At 37.7% G+C, this 15649-nt stretch overlaps 1 protein-coding gene across 4 annotated transcripts in view; it reads left to right on the top strand.

The window, feature by feature from the left end:
* Positions 1 to 15649, top strand: part of TECPR2 (tectonin beta-propeller repeat containing 2) — a 44907-nt gene that overhangs the window by 8598 nt on the left and 20660 nt on the right. For all 4 annotated transcript variants that reach the window (XR_010472748.1, XM_065063443.1, XM_065063442.1 and 1 more), the window contains 10 exons: positions 462 to 594; positions 1900 to 2370; positions 3037 to 4031; positions 5475 to 5658; positions 7604 to 7777; positions 9981 to 10161; positions 11680 to 11821; positions 13146 to 13386; positions 14164 to 14253; positions 15089 to 15322. Coding sequence is in view for 3 of the 4 variants with exons in the window: in XM_065063443.1 (XP_064919515.1) it covers positions 462 to 594; positions 1900 to 2370; positions 3037 to 4031; positions 5475 to 5658; positions 7604 to 7777; positions 9981 to 10161; positions 11680 to 11821; positions 13146 to 13386; positions 14164 to 14253; positions 15089 to 15322 (2845 nt within the window). In the remaining variant the exon portion in view is untranslated. The remainder of the gene's footprint in view (positions 1 to 461; positions 595 to 1899; positions 2371 to 3036; positions 4032 to 5474; positions 5659 to 7603; positions 7778 to 9980; positions 10162 to 11679; positions 11822 to 13145; positions 13387 to 14163; positions 14254 to 15088; positions 15323 to 15649) is intronic.

Here is a 15649-nt window from a genome sequence, read left to right as displayed (position 1 = left end):
ATGTGCCTGGAACCATTTATTCTTTCCCTTCTACTACTGTTGGTGTCTGCAAATAAAACAAGTATTATTTTTTTTATTGGTATATAGAGCGATGTAGACTATTTTGTTTTTTTAAAAGTACGTATGAAAGCGAATACAAGCTAGCATCTTTAAATTTGTCCTGTGGCTCTTCTTTGCCACCAAATTTTATATTGTTCAAGTAACTGGTTGCTGCCCGTTTGGACAGAGAAAATGGATAGACCTGTGAAATTAAAATTAGTATAAAATGAGCTACATCATGATTAAAGAGTGCTGTCCTGCTTCTTTTGTTCTGTTTTCTTTTTTTATAAGATAAAATCTTTATTCTGTAAGTACCTATGTTGATTGAATTCCAGCAAATACTTTCGTTAAGAACACTGTCTTGTCCAAACAGCGTGTTAATCTGATACCAATAATTTCTTTGTATGTTGACTCTTTTATAGGCTTTGATTGGTGGCTTGGAAGGATATGGTGACATCGTCTCTGTGTCCTGTACCAACAATGAGATTTTTCTCTTAAAGGGGGATAGAGACATAATAAGAATTTCAAGTAGACCTGAAGGACTGTCATCAATAGGTTTGTATAGATTAGCAAACTTTAGGATGTGCCTCATGGAACATGGTGCCTATTGTATCTTTTTTAATATTAAAAAAGACCTCTATAAAACGAACCAAAACCTCACATAAAAACCTTCAGATCATTGCAAAACCCTACCACGTTTTTTAGAGTTACTCATCTGTTTCTGCAGATTATATTTAGAAATCTGATTTATCTGCTCATCTGAGCAGATTGTTGGCTGCAATAAGAATGGGACCATAAAGAAATTAATTATGGTTCCCTTTTTTTGAGAGTGGAACGGCACTATCCTAGCCAGGCATCTGTGCATTTGGGACCTTATTCTAAACCGTGATGCTGAAGCAATCTGGATCCTGATCATGGTTATCTCTTTACTTATCAGTCTCAATTGTCTGGGTTGGAGATACTTGAATATGTTGATTCTGCGCCGCCTGTCACCACCCACATTCCAGAGGAAATCTCAGCCTTCCCCGCAATGAAAAAGAGCAAACTTGCAAAACATTTGAAGAATAGTCACTAAAATTCCAAAAAGAATTAGAGAGTTTGTTTTATTATTTGCCACCTGAATTCAGAATCTATGTTACTAGAACTCTCTAAAATGGATTAATAATACTTCCTTAATGATGATTCTGGATGATTTCTCAATCATAAAGATTGTAAACACCATTATCCAGCATATTACATTCGCAGAATAACTACTAATGCATTTTAAATATTCCATCTTGTATTAGCAAAATGCTAGTAAATATGCTGTGAAGTCTCACTGAATGCTAGAGAACTTAACTTCCTTATTAGCCATAACTTCAGTCGTTTAAGCAGTTCTTTGCTCACAAACTTTTAGGGAGTGCTTACTATTTTAACTTCTAAGTATAGTTTGGAAGGAGCCTTCTTGAAGTATATTTTCTTCTAGTTAGCAGAGTCGTTTATCTGGTAAATTTTCCTTGATTCTTTTCAAGATACTGAACGTTTGAATGGAGAAGCTGAAGATACAGGGTGGCATTTCAGTATGTGATACTGTTGGGTGTTCCAAGCTAAAGACCTGTACCACTCTTCATACGCAAATTCAGAATTTTGTTGATAGAAGTTTGATATAGGCTTTGGGAGACTGATTTTACTAAAATTATTTAATATAGGTTTACTTACATGAAGTTTACATTGTGTGTGTGCATATATGTATTTGAAATATTGCAAACTTAGAGTATTTTTCCATTGCATAACGCTTCTTTTCTTTCAGTACTCTTCAAGAACTGTCCTCCTGCTCACTTGACACATTAGTATTTATACTTTTATTTTTCTTTTGGTCAGGTTCAGATGTGAATTCAAAATTGCCGAATCCTTTAACAGATACGAGTCCCAAATTGCTGACCCCATTATCAGTAGTTGCATCGGTATCATCTAGCCCTTCAGTGGAAACAGATAAAAAATTGGTTACTTCCCCTTCAGTTATTGGTGATAAAAATGACTCTAATTCTTTAGTGAAAGATAATCTGGAAACTCCAACGCTATCAGAGAAAAGTTTTGATAGAGTGGGAGACTTGAGCAATGAAACAAGAAGAAGGGGCTGCTCTATAGTAAGTGAATCAAGAAGCAGGAGCAGTTCAGTAAATTCTGTGGACAGCGGCTCTAGCTTTATGATATGTGCAGACCACCTTTCAGAAGCTCAGAGAGAAAGTCAACTTTCTTCACAACGGTTCAGCACCATCAGCTCTGAAGATTTTGATCAAGAACTCATTGTAAAGCCAATTAAAGTGAAAAAGAAAAAAAAGAAGAAACAAGGTAAGTCTGGCAGAACTTTCCATGCCACTGCTCATTATTAGAACACGTCGCTTTTGATGTGTCACAGACAGAGCGTGTTTGACATGCTCTGTTTATATTATTTTGCTATGCTCTTGAAATATTTGAGTGGTTGTGGTGGGCCATTTATGTGTCAGATGAAATCCTGTCTTTAAAGTGATCAATTGATTAAGTCATTTTATATCGGTTTGTTTTATTTTTTTAACTTTTGTATTGCTTTATGTAAACATGCTTAAGGTTCTAATGTGTGGGTTAATGGTAACATACATTGGACTCTGCTTCCAGTTTTATGTTGGAATTGTGTAAAATTATTCATACTCTTTAAACTATTTGACACTGTCTTTCTTAGCCATTCTTTTTAGTTAAAAGAATGTTGTTAAAATAGTATGAGTGTTTGCTTTCTAATTGTTTTCTGTATTGGTATTACAGCCTTAAAATGTTTTCATATTAAGACTTTTATTGGCTTTGTATGTATCATTCAGTGTTGAAGTTGAGAAAAGTCAGTATGTCAAAATTTAAATTTAACTCTCTTCTTCCCCCAGTAATAAAATATTTTAGTTTTTTACTTTGCATTGAAATGTAATAGATTCTATTTAATATTATTCCCCTCACCCCTGCCCTTTTTGTTTGTTTGTTTTATGAGAACAGAAAGCGGGACCAGGAAGAACCACAGCTCTCTGGAAGGTACACCAATTTATGAGCGCCAGCTTTCTGGCGATAGTCCCCATTCGTTGAATGCAGACTCCTTTTCCGTGACTTCCAGTCTGATGAGTGGCAGCATTGATCATTTGAGTACGGGATCTCCAGATCAGGAAAGCATGTTCAGTGTGGAGTCCCATACTGTCTTGCAAGAAGATAACGGTTCGGAAACTTTCAGTGTTCTACAGTCTCCTGAGTCTGGGACTGTACTAATTAATGAAGAAAATGGAGATGTGGTTGATTTACAGAAACTTCCAAACAGTGACAGTGGCATGGGTACTTCAACTATTATAGATACTTTGACATCTGTCTCTCCCCTCATCCTCACAGAAGACTTGACCGGCAGTGTTGATGGTGAATGTAACAGTAGTGTGGTTTCTGTCAGCAATAAATGCTATCTTGGAAAGCCAAGCCAAGAGGAGGAACAGGATTTTCCTACGTTGTGTAAAATAGATGAAAATGTAGATAAAATGAAGCTTCAGGATACCGAAAAATCTTTTGAAGAGTCAGACCTTAGAGACCAAATGTTTTTAGAATGTGACACTACACTTGGTGTTCAGACATCCCTGGCATCAAAGGAAAGTGATGAAACTGGTGAGGAAGAACAACAGCAGATCTCTCTAATACACAGTGCTCTGTCGGACCCTTCTGTGCTCCATTTTGACATTTCCAATGACGTTTATTCAGATGACACTTCCATTTCTGGATGGAATTTTGAAGGTGCAATCAAAGCTAAATGTAGTACTAGCACTACTGAAGGAGTAGCAGACCCTCATGAAAGTAAGATTGAGAAATCTGCCTCAAGTGATGAAGAGGATATTTATGGACACGGATTGCCGTATTCGTCCTCGGAGGCCAGCATGCCTGAAGTTGCTGCTGGGCCTGGTTCCCAGGATGTGGCCAAGATAAGCCTAGATGAAACGGTGCTGTTAAAATCTGACCAGGTATGTGTTTTCAATTTGGTTAAAATACATAGCTGCAGCATTTCAGAAGAAACATTAATGTAATTACTATCCTTTACTTCTTTAGGAAAGCATTTTTTTTCTTACTTGCTTTTTTTTAATTACTTACTTACTTTTTTTCTTAAAGCCAAAGAGTAATATGTATTGTAACTTTCATTAAATGTGATGCATGTGTCTTCAGAACAGTTGTTGTGTGCTTACAATGTGAAGAAGCTGCACTGGCTGTATTATTTCTAGCTCAACAAAAATGCTCTCGTAAACCCATCCATTGAAGAGTGAACAGTAAACCCAAATGTTTGGGTCTCCAGTAGCCCAAATTCTGCTTGATGCTGTTCCCAACTTTCTCTGACTTCGGGAGGAATTAGTGCTGATGATTTCACATGGCTGGCCCCTGGTTAAGGATCATTTTACCTGTAAATAGTCAGAATAAGGATTAATCTTTGTGCCCTAGGTAGCAGTTAGTACTATAAAAAATGTTAACATTTTTCCTTTTTCTGTTAGCCCTCTTTCCTTCATTGTTATTCTGTGGGTGAATGTTTCCAGAAATAGTAATTCTCATATAGACAATAGAAAATAAATACTAAAATAGATTGCAAATACTAAAATTAATTGTAAAGTAGTTTTAGCAGAAGTCTTTGAGGAGGAAATACAGTTCTTCTAGGTTGGGGGTTTTGTTTCTTGTTAAATCTATAACAGCCCTGTATTGAGATCGACCAAATATTTGTTGATAAAGGTTAAGTTATAAGTTGATGGTGTCCTATCTATTATAGTAACACCTGCAGGCCAAAGTGCAGAAGACTTTCAGTTTCAAGTAATGATATTCTTACACACTGAAATGTTTAGAAAAGTTCCACAGCTGCTTGTATTATAGGTCATGTATGCAGTGCTTGGGTTCACCTCATGCAAGCTACGAAAATTTAAGATAGTAGCCTGTAAACCAGTTTTCTGCAATAGATGGCTCCTTTACCATGCAGACAGTATCGGGGTGGATATTTAGCTGTCTCTGCACTCCAACTTTCTTGTTGCTTTGCTCATCACTTCATAGTAAAAAAATAATTTCCTGAACTACAGAGTGTACATTTTTATGTATTCCTTTTTGCATCTGCTGTTTACTTTGTGTTCTTTAATTAATAAGAGAAGATTTTCCACTTTTTGGAGGTGAGATGACAGTTTGGAGGTTTGGGTTTGTTTGTTTCTTTTTTCTGAGATGTTTGTTCTAGCAGTCTTACTTTGCAGTACATATCTTAGAGAACACTGACAGATCTGGTTGTAGTTTACACAAGGCAAATTTATGCATTGATCGAGGTACTTAACCTTAAGTTTCGTTTTTTTTGGAGTGAAAATATGGGAGTTGCTATGCTTATATAGCCATTTTCTCATGCAGTTGGAAGACACCTGGCACTGCTCTGACTCTACAGTTTTTAGTTTGCAGAGAGCTGGATGGGATACTCTGGCCCTGGTTATGGCATCCTGAGCCTGGTTGTCTCAGAAAAGTACATTTGGTGCCTGGACTACAGGGGCAGCCTGTACTGCAGCGCCCTGCCCGCCGCGGGGCTGCGCTGGCAGAAGTTTGAAGATGGGGTACAGCAGGTGGCGGTTTCCCCCTCAGGTTGGTCAGCATCTGCTTCACTATAACCTTGTCAATGTGAAACTCGTATAGACTTGTGTGTTTTATTTGCTTTCTTATATTTTTAATAATAGCTATTATTTAATTAGGTGAAACCTTGTTTTTCTGAGATCACAAATAAAGCTCAGTGCGTATGTAATTTCCATGTAGGCAGTTTTTTTTTTTAAATACAGTAATTCCAGAAACTTGGTTGTTTGGGACTCGTTTCACATAAAGGTAGTGGGTTTTTTTTTGGTGGTGGGTTTGGTTGTGGTTGTTTTTTTTTATCCAAGGGTCATATTGTGTGATGTGACTGCATCTTCACTACCTCTGCACACCACGTTCTGGTTTAACTGGTTGTGTTTCTAACAGGTTCATATTACATTTTGGGAAGTTTGGTGCCTGATTCAAGTGAACTTCAGAAGTAATAGTTCAGTGGTAGGCAGAGATGAATGAAGAGATCCTTGTCTATACAAAACCGTGGGTTTTGTTACAGAACTGCTTATGATTCCCAAATTTAATTTTCTTTTTGTTGTAAATATAGAATTGGTTTTGTGTATGGGTTTGTTTGTTGATTTTTTTCTTTTTTTTTTTTTTCCAAGTACTAAAGAAAAAACCTTTTAATTTTTGGTGTATTTGCATATGAGTTTGTTCTGGATGGTTGAGAGTGACAATTGTGTTGGATTAAAAAGAAATAGATTTTGGTTACAAACTTGCATCACTTTTGGCCTTCCAGATTGTTCCAGGACTGGTGTTAAAATACAAGTTTCTCAGACATTTTATTTACTGAGTCTGCTGCCTTGCCGCAACTTTTCTTCCCCTGTAATTTCCAAAAGCACATGGCAATCTCCCTTTGTTTCTGAGGAAAGGTGTTCTATTTGATCTGTAGCTGAGCTTTGTTATGGACAAAAGAATTTAAGAGAGGCTGTACTAGGTGAGATCACAGATTCATCCAGCTCAGTATCTTGTCCTTAACAGTGGTCAAACGCAGATGCCTGCCGAAAAATAAAAGGAATGGGCTGGCGAGTATGAGGTTTGCCCTTGGTAGCATCAAGTGGCTGTTGGTGACTCTGAGATTTCCTGGGCAAAAGGTTTTTTCTCTGTGTTTCTCAACTCCTCAATTCCAGGAGCTCCAACTGTTTTGCGTTGAATCCATACAAATTTCTAGCATCTGCAGTTTCCTGTGGATATATTAACACAGGAGCGTATTAAGCGCAAACATCAAAATGGAAACAAATGCTACTTTGTGGAATTATTTAAAGGAAGTTAATGTGACAATGTACTGCTCTGGTAGGAACCAGCATGGTTGCTCATCAGCAGTTGAGTTTGGAATTCCGTTTGGTTTTCTTTTTCTGAGCTATCCATGTTGATTCACATGAGGGAGAACGTTCTCCAGATGGATTTGTGCAGTTACGTTTCTGAGCTTTGTCTGCTCGTGATGTGCTACGAAAGGAGCAGGCAATGGCACTGCCCGCTGCTGCATGGAAAAGCACAGACCTTCGGGTGTTTGTCACTACTCTCTGGTCCTACTAGTACTTGTGAAAGGTGAAAGTACTACCTTTAACCCCTTTATGTACTGAGGATGTACCAACTACTACAGAAGCAAGCTATGAATTTCAGCCTCCTAATAGTAAGCTTATGTGGCTCTGACAAGGAAGTTTTGTTTGGTATTTTTCGTTGTGTAAGTAAGGAGAAGTGACTAGCATTTGAACTTGTAAAAGTCTCACATATACTAATGGATTTCAGCAATTCCTAGAGAAGTTGGCCGTTATTCTGGTTTTGCTTTAAAAAAAAAAAAAAAAAAAGGTGTTTTTAAATCTTGTATGTTTGTTTAATGCTAGTGGTTTGCCTTCCCAGTCACATTAGTTTAGGTGTAGGTAGGACAAATCAGCTGTCTCTCTTACAGTAATTGCTAAGTGATATTATGTTCTCTTTACTCCTCATACAGGGGCTCTTCTCTGGAAGATTGAACAGAAGACTAACAAAGCATTTGCTTGTGGAAAAGTAACTATAAAAGGAAAACGCCACTGGTATGAGGCTTTACCACAGGCTGTATTTGTATCTTTAAGTGATGACACTGCCTGGATTATCAGAACAAATGGAGATCTGTATCTGCAAACAGGTACCTGATTTAATTGCAGGCGCTTTGTGGGCTAAGATTATTGTATTTCAAGTCCATGGAATGATCACAATTTGTTTTCAACTTTTATCCACAGCCAGGACATAGGGAAGCTTTTTTATCTTGAGAAATGGTTGGAAACAGTTGTGAGATTCTGTGTAATTAGGAGACTGGAAAAGCCAGTTCATGGCTACTTATTTTTTTGTGCCAAGTAGGGTACATACAGTATAGAGAATTTATCATATGGAATGGATGCAGATAAATGGAAAAGGATTGAAGAAAATATTGAAATAATATCCTTGCCTTGAAAATGGTATGATGCACTGAAACAACTGAGCCTGAAGTGGATTTTCTTTTCTTGCTTTAAGGATTTTAACAAAGTTTTAAGAAGGACTTTGAAAGGCAATGAGATGGTGTGTGGGCTATTGAGAAGAAACTGAGGTATGGGGGACAGAGTAGGGGAAAGTGGAAGCTGTGTGTTTTGAAAAGCACAGATCTGTTGGAGCTAAGAGTTACCACTTGACAATGAAAGGAAGATATTTTGAGACAGAAAATCACATGGTGCTTTGGAAGTACAAGCAAGTGGTATGTATTTTATGTGACAGAGAAAACAAAGCCAGTGGAGGAATGGAACGGGCTGTGGAGCAACAATCTTTACAGCTGCCTTCTCACTGGGTGTGGATGAGGCAAGAATCAGAAAAAGGAATAGTGTGGTGGGAACTTTGAAGTCATGGCCTTAGTTTTGTCCCCTTCAGTGGATAGAAGGGGATGCATTTGGATGGTGTTAGATGGAGAATATTCAGGTGAAATACAAGGAGCTAGGATGAAGGATGGAGCTCCAAGTTTTAGAGTTAAGGGAGAAGAGTGTCAAGGACTCTTGAACATGTGGGCTTTGCACAGAGAGATGAGTCAGTAAGGAAAAATTACAAATAACATGATGAAAGAGTTACTGGAGAAGTGAGAGGAGGACTGGGTAAGGGGGAAGCAGACAATGAACCAGGATAGCATTTCAGAGTAGCTATCAGAATTCTTGTCTTCCATTTAATTCTGGTACTCTAATTTCTCTTGCAGATGTAATTGCTGTAGCACAATATAGAATTCTTCATGATTAAGAAAACTGTGTAAATACACAGCATTGATTCAAAGATACTCTGCTCTTAGATTATTTTAATTAGGTGTAGGAGTTACGGAGAAATCAAAGGGCCCGCCCAAGGTCACATGTGTACGGGATACTGGTGATAAAGAGTGAACTTCGGGTGTCAACCATACAGGGCTCTGTGGAAGTTTGAAGCAATGTTTTTCTTCCCTATGAGACGTTGGTTTGGTTATGTCAGCTTATGTTCTGCTCTTCTTAGGCTCCCAAATTTGTCTTCGATGCCAAAAATGAGTTCTAAGTATACCCATCATGTTAATGTGAGGGAAGTAGTGATAGTTTTTTCTATGAGATCTTTTCATTCCCTCCCCTGCCCTGTCTAACTTGTAAAACAACAGTGTGTTCTCAGAGGTTTGGAAATGAGCATTCTTGTTATTTTATAATACCATACAGATGAGTCTGTTCATACTTGCTTTGGCAGCATGAGAAGATTAGGCCAAAGCTGTGTCTCTTGAGGTGTTTCACTTGCAGCCGTGTAGATCAAGCTTCAGTATAACTCTGAAGAAGACATGGTCCTCGAGATTATGTGTATAAATGTGTGCTAACTACTTGTAAATCTACCGGAACCTCTCTTCTCCTTTCAGTACTGCACACTGCGGCATGTTCTTTTGTAATTGCTCTGCAGACACTATTTGGATAAGGTTGCCTCTCTCCTTGGCACGTTTTGGGCAAAGGTTCTTCTGTTGCTGCCTTTTTCTTTGATGCTTCTGCCAAGTCCAGTACAGGTTTTATAAATTGAGATTCCTGGTATTGACACTAGAGGGAGAAAAGGAACAGAAATGACAGAATGGAACTTGTGTGCTCTGTGGGATGTTGAAGGATATACAGTGCTTTATTTCTCAAAATATAAATTCAGCTATATTAGAGGAAATGAGTAATAGTTTATAGAAGAAAGCAGTCAATCAAGGAAATGTTGATTGAATGAAAAGCATTAGCACGTCAAGGGTATTCCCCTCTTCATTTTCTTCTATTGGGTAGCTTTGTTCTCTTTTAGTTGAAAAAAAAAACCACAACCCAAAGTTTGTAAAGCAATCCTCCTTTTTTGATTTGTAGGCCTCAGTGTGGATCGTCCTTGTGCCCGAGCAGTAAAGGTTGACTGCCCTTATCCACTGTCGCAGGTTACGTCCAGAAATAATGTTGTGTGGGCACTGAGTGAGCAGCGGGTCCTGTTATACCGGGAGGGAGTCCGCAGCTTTTGTCCTGAAGGGGAGCAATGGAAGAGTGATATTGTCAGGTAATGACACTGCGGTGGGACGGCCTTATAACCAGAATGGCACAAATAATTGTTTTCAGTGCTGGAACTCCTTGGTGTTTGAAAAAGTGTTACCTGAACTCATGTGCATACATATATATATGTGCATGTGTATACATACATATATGTCCTTTAGTCTTTGACCACACATATTCAGAGTAACTGGTGTTTTTCTGTCTGATGACTGCTATGTAATGAAAGAAATTGCTGTAAACAGAAGTGGTAATACAGTTAAAGCAAGTTTAAAAAATTGAGAACAATTTCAAAAAGTGTTTGTAATGTCTGTCAATATGGCTTTTTTGATCAAACACTCTTTATTTAATGTGTGTGATTAATGACTTTAATGAGCTCTCCAGATATTTGAGTGAATTTTTCCTGAGATTAAATCTCAGCATTTTCTTGGTCATCCACACATCTCGATAATACTTTTCCACTTCCCAGTCACAGATTTGTATAAATATTCTGAGTAATTGGTATTTAGCTTTGTAGTTGATCCTACACTCACAGTAATTAGTTTGCGATAAAGTTACAAGCACTGAGTGTTTACTGCTGGCTTTGAGAATCTAGAATGTTTTCTCTCTTGTGACATCAGCCTGAAGCAAGTGTAGGAAGAAATTCCAGTTCTTGTCATCAGATGATTTTAATCTTCTACTGACTACCCTATTGTGAAGCTGTAACTTGTGTTACCTCCCAACCTGGTATTTGGCTCTTGAAAAGTCTAAAGAAGTATTCAGTGTCTTGTTCAAATATGAAATTTGCATGTACTTTAGTTTATTTATTTAATTAATTAAAATATGTATTGATTTAATTTATTTAATTTAAATATCTGCTTGACCTACACCTAAGGTACACTTAATGTTCTTGGGCTTTGCATTATAGTCGCAGAAAGCAAATCCCTATTTGTTCTTAAATTGTTGAGAGAGGTTCTCTGAAAGAAATAGCATTGTTTGCTACCTTTTAAATGTCTGAGATGCTCACCTGATCCTATTAGCTTTCAAAGCTTGAAAATTGTTCACTTATACAGGGAACACATAGTCCTAACCTTAACAGTTGTCTTTGTTATATATGTATAGATATGTTGAGTTTTCTGTTTATGGTCCCTGAACTGCTAGTGGTGTTCTCAGGATAGGTCAAGGAAGTTGGAGGAGATATATTTATGAAGTTGCTTTGTTCAAAATATAAAGAACACAGCTGTTTATTTCTTATTTACTGAACAAATTAGTTCTTGTTTAGTTTTGTTGTTATGAACCCAAGTTTCAAATCTTGAATGATCTGTGAGTGACTTATTTTTTGTTGCTGAATCGTTTTTACTTCCGCAAACTAATACAATCTGAATTACTGAATACATGTGAAAGTTTGAAATCAAATGTGTGTTTGAGCTTGGCCATGCTGAGTTCGATCATTTTGAATTGCTGTTAGCATCGTAACAGCTTCCTTAAGATACTGTAAGCATAAATTTGAATTAAGGTTTTTAATTTTTGTATTTGTTTGCGTTTCCAGTGAAATGCAAGCTTTGGAACCTGTGTGCATAACCCTTGGAGATCAGCAGACGTTATGGGCCTTGGATATCCATGGAAATCTGTGGTTCAGAACTGGTATAGTTTCAAAGAAACCACAAGGAGATGATAACCATTGGTGGCAAGTAGGCATTTTAAAATTTTGCTTTTAGTTCAGTCTTTTACCTGGGGTTTATTATTTGCATTGTTTTCCCATGAGGTTCTATGATAAAATAAATTAATTGTTTGATATGTTATAGCACTCTTCATACAATAGATTAAAACCACAGCATGGCTGTGGCTGAAATCCCTTTTCATGTCTGCTATAAAAAAGGGAAAAAAAAACAAAACACCATCCCATGGTCATCCAGAGCAGCATCACAGCAGTTAGTTTTGAAGAACACAAGAAATGCTCTGCCAGGTCACATCACATGTGATGAGATCACACATGGCGCTTGGTGTCTTAATGGTGGCAATAGGACACGCTGTGTAGGCAGAGCGTTCCAGCCTGGCTGCTGAATGCAGTCTCCTGTCTTCCAGTAACCATCCTTTTCTTTAGCTGTGGGAAATAAATAGTAAGTAACCTTGCAAAAATGCTTTTACTGCATGTTTTTCCATTAATTTGAGGTTTCGTCGAACCATATGGGGCTGCTTGCTTCAGTCGCAGATCATGTGGGTAAAACCTAAGTTACTACTAGTACTCCCCGGTATTGATGTAGAATTCCCCACTCTTTGTTTTTCCTAGCTGATTTTCCCCAGAGATAAGTGTGGGGAGAAGGGGGCACAAAACCAGTTACACAGAAAACTTGTCTACACGTTAAAAGACTTCCAGTTTATCTGCATTTGTAATCTCTTCTTGCTTATGGGCATCATGAATAGCTTGGGTTTGAGGTTTTTGGCAAACTGCTTTTCTTTTTGTGCTCTTAAGCATTTCCTTCCTTTGTAGGAGTATCCCAGGGTGTTGCCAAGCCAGTTGTCCTTGACAGGACTTGGGCAATTATTTAGACCTCCTCCTGTCTTATGAATTAATATGCTCATGAGGTTCTTGTAAAGGAGTAGTACATGCAAGTTTCTACAATGTGGTTTAAATTGCTACACTATACAAGTTTCTCTCCTTTGGGAAACTGAAAATTCGCCTCTTAGTTTGCAGAGCTCAGGGTGTTTTTAGGGGGAGAGAAAAGTCATCCTCAAACCAAGAGCTTTCTTAAAATTCAGAGGGGATTGTTGGGCTGGAGGGCGTTGTAAGCTGATATTTAATATTTGATCTGGTTTATTATCAAGGATCTTACTTATACAAAGCCTATGGGTTTTGTTTTTCCCTTTGTATGTTTTAAAGGTTTCTAAAATCTCAGTAGGTTTCCTGTATATAAAGCGCGCATTGGAAAAAAAAAAAAAAGCTGCTACTGAAAGATTTTGCAGTTCACCCAAAAGCTTAACTAATTATCAAGAACTGTCTTTTTCCCCCCCCAGGTAAGCATCACTGATTATGTCATGTTTGACCAGTGCAGCCTGTTCCAGACAATAATCCAGGCAACTCATACAGTGGCAACAGCAGCACAGGCACCTGTGGAGAAGGTGGCTGATAAACTTCGAATGGCATTTTGGTCACAGCAGCTTCAGTGTCAGCCCAGCCTCCTCGGAGTTAATGGCAGCGGAGTCTGGATCTCTTCAGGCAAAAATGAATTCCATGTGGCAAAGGGAAACTTAATAGGTTGGTTTGCTTTTATATCTAATACTTTTAAGTTAAGAAAAATAAATAGGAGAAAGTAACTAACAACAGTTCTGTCTCCACAAAAATTATCTGTGGTGAGTCAGGGCAGCTTTAACAAACAATTTCATGTTTAAAAATTAAATGAAATGATTCCTTAGCTTTTGGTCTTAAATACCTCCCTGTTCCAAGGGAAGTATTTTTCATGGAAAATTCCTTGTCTGCGAGTGAACTGTGCACTTGTGACACATACACTTGTCCCTTCTCTGGGGTGAGAAGGTGATCTTAAGGTGTTGTACCTGTTGTATCTAGCACGGTGGAATCTGGTTCACGATCAGTGTGACTATGCAAAACAGTAATGTTATGGTTTTACAGTGATAACAGAAGAATTTTTTATTTATTTTTCTTGCTGTATTTTTCAAAATACAGTTTTGATTTAGTACATTTCTTTGATCAGGGAAATACTAAGAATAGACCTAGAACATTGTCTGTTTAACCTTGTCACCAAATTGGTCTTTTGAAGACCATTAATCTTCTACCATCTCCTTTTCTGCACTCCCAGCGTTCTGTGTGTGTATGTGTGTTTATTGTATGTGTAAGGAAAGGCTTTCTCTACCACCCCAATAGTTTGTTGAGATATTGACATAGAAGATCTTGTCTAGATGATATTTAATAATTGATTGCAATAGAATTTCTTTAAAATACTCACACTTTACATAATAACAGTTTTTAATACAAAATTAAGGTGCATGCTAATACTACTCCGTTCTTTCTTGCAAGGCACTTACTGGAATAATATTGTGCCTCGTGGTACTGCTTCTGCCACAAAATGGATTTTTGTGTTGGCTTCCACAGCTCCGTCTAAAGAAGGTTAGTGAACCAACAGTGCTGGCCTAGAATATCTGAATTTTAAATAAAGTGGAATCGATGATATAAGTAATTAAATATCCTGAATTACTTCATATTTTGGGAGCCTTTTCTGTATGAAGGGATCTAAAATATTTCAAGTAAGGTGGAAAGATATCTGTAAAACTACTGGAGATCATTCTGCCACCTTTGGTGTGGAGTGGCATCCAACAGAAAAAACAGGTAGTTCTTTAGGAGCAGTAACTTCCTAAATTGCCACAGCATGACTTGCCAGTATTTGTAATATGAAATCTTGGAGTATGCTTTACTGGGATGCCTGTACTAACCAAGTACATCTCCTGTCAGTACAGTTATTGCGGCAAAATTGCACATCAGTAAAAGTGCAACCACGCTAAGGAATTCAACTACTAGTTACAATAGTTAACAATTGCATTATCTATCTAAGTATACTAGCTTTATTGGTAAAAATGTGTGTTTTAGAGCTGAAAAGGAATGCTATTTTTCAAAGGTAATTATCAAGGATAAAGAAGAACAAAAGAATAAAAGGAAGTGATAGTTTACTGTTACATATATCTTCTCTCTACCAGTTTCTCTAAATGAGATGTTTCTTCAAATAAGGTCACTTACTACTTGCTTGATTTCAGAAAGAGAGTATTTAAGAGCCTAAATTAGGGCTTGGGATGTGTATTTGTGCTTCAAAATCTTATCCCGTGAACATAGGCAAAACTAAAGCTTCTTGGCTTCAAATGTGCTGATGTTTTTTCAGAAGACGCAGATATGTAAGCTTTCTCAGAGTGGGTTAGGAATGACTTCAGTAACAGAAATGTCCTTTCCATAGGAAGCTTTCTGTGGCTGTGCCAAAGCAACAAGGATCTGTTTTGTGTCAGTGATCAGAATCCTCAGTTTCGTCCTTCTACGGTGCAGCTGCCACTGGAGGCTGAAATGGTGCATTACTCTGCCTGCCAGGATGCTATTTGGGGTTTGGATAGTCTCGGGCAGATATTTATCAGAACACTCTCATCCAGCTGTCCAACAGGGATGCATTGGACAAAACTGGATCTCTCTCAACTAGGTATGATATTTTTATTGAGTTGACTATCTCTTAGCTTTCTTAGCAGGCAGTCAGTGTTTTCCCTCAGAAGTATCTTTTGGTTTACTGATATGGAATATTACATTTACTGGTTTAAATAGTACCTTACCATAATGGGCTTCACAGCAGAGGACTGTAAAACATCAGGAACAACTACAGCTTTCAAATAATGTTTCATTCAGCCTTTTGCTAGAGAAACCATGTTTGCTGTTTGCAAGATAATTTGTATGTGTATGTGCTTCTTACAGTTTGTCAGTCAGAGGCACCTCAGCCTGACCCGGTGCTGTACAGGTGTGCCAGTAGCTTTAA

This window comes from Columba livia, chromosome 5 (genome assembly GCF_036013475.1).
Source record: "Columba livia isolate bColLiv1 breed racing homer chromosome 5, bColLiv1.pat.W.v2, whole genome shotgun sequence".
In the NCBI taxonomy this organism is placed as follows: domain Eukaryota; kingdom Metazoa; phylum Chordata; class Aves; order Columbiformes; family Columbidae; genus Columba; species Columba livia.
This window is presented reverse-complemented; position numbering and strand designations above follow the sequence as displayed.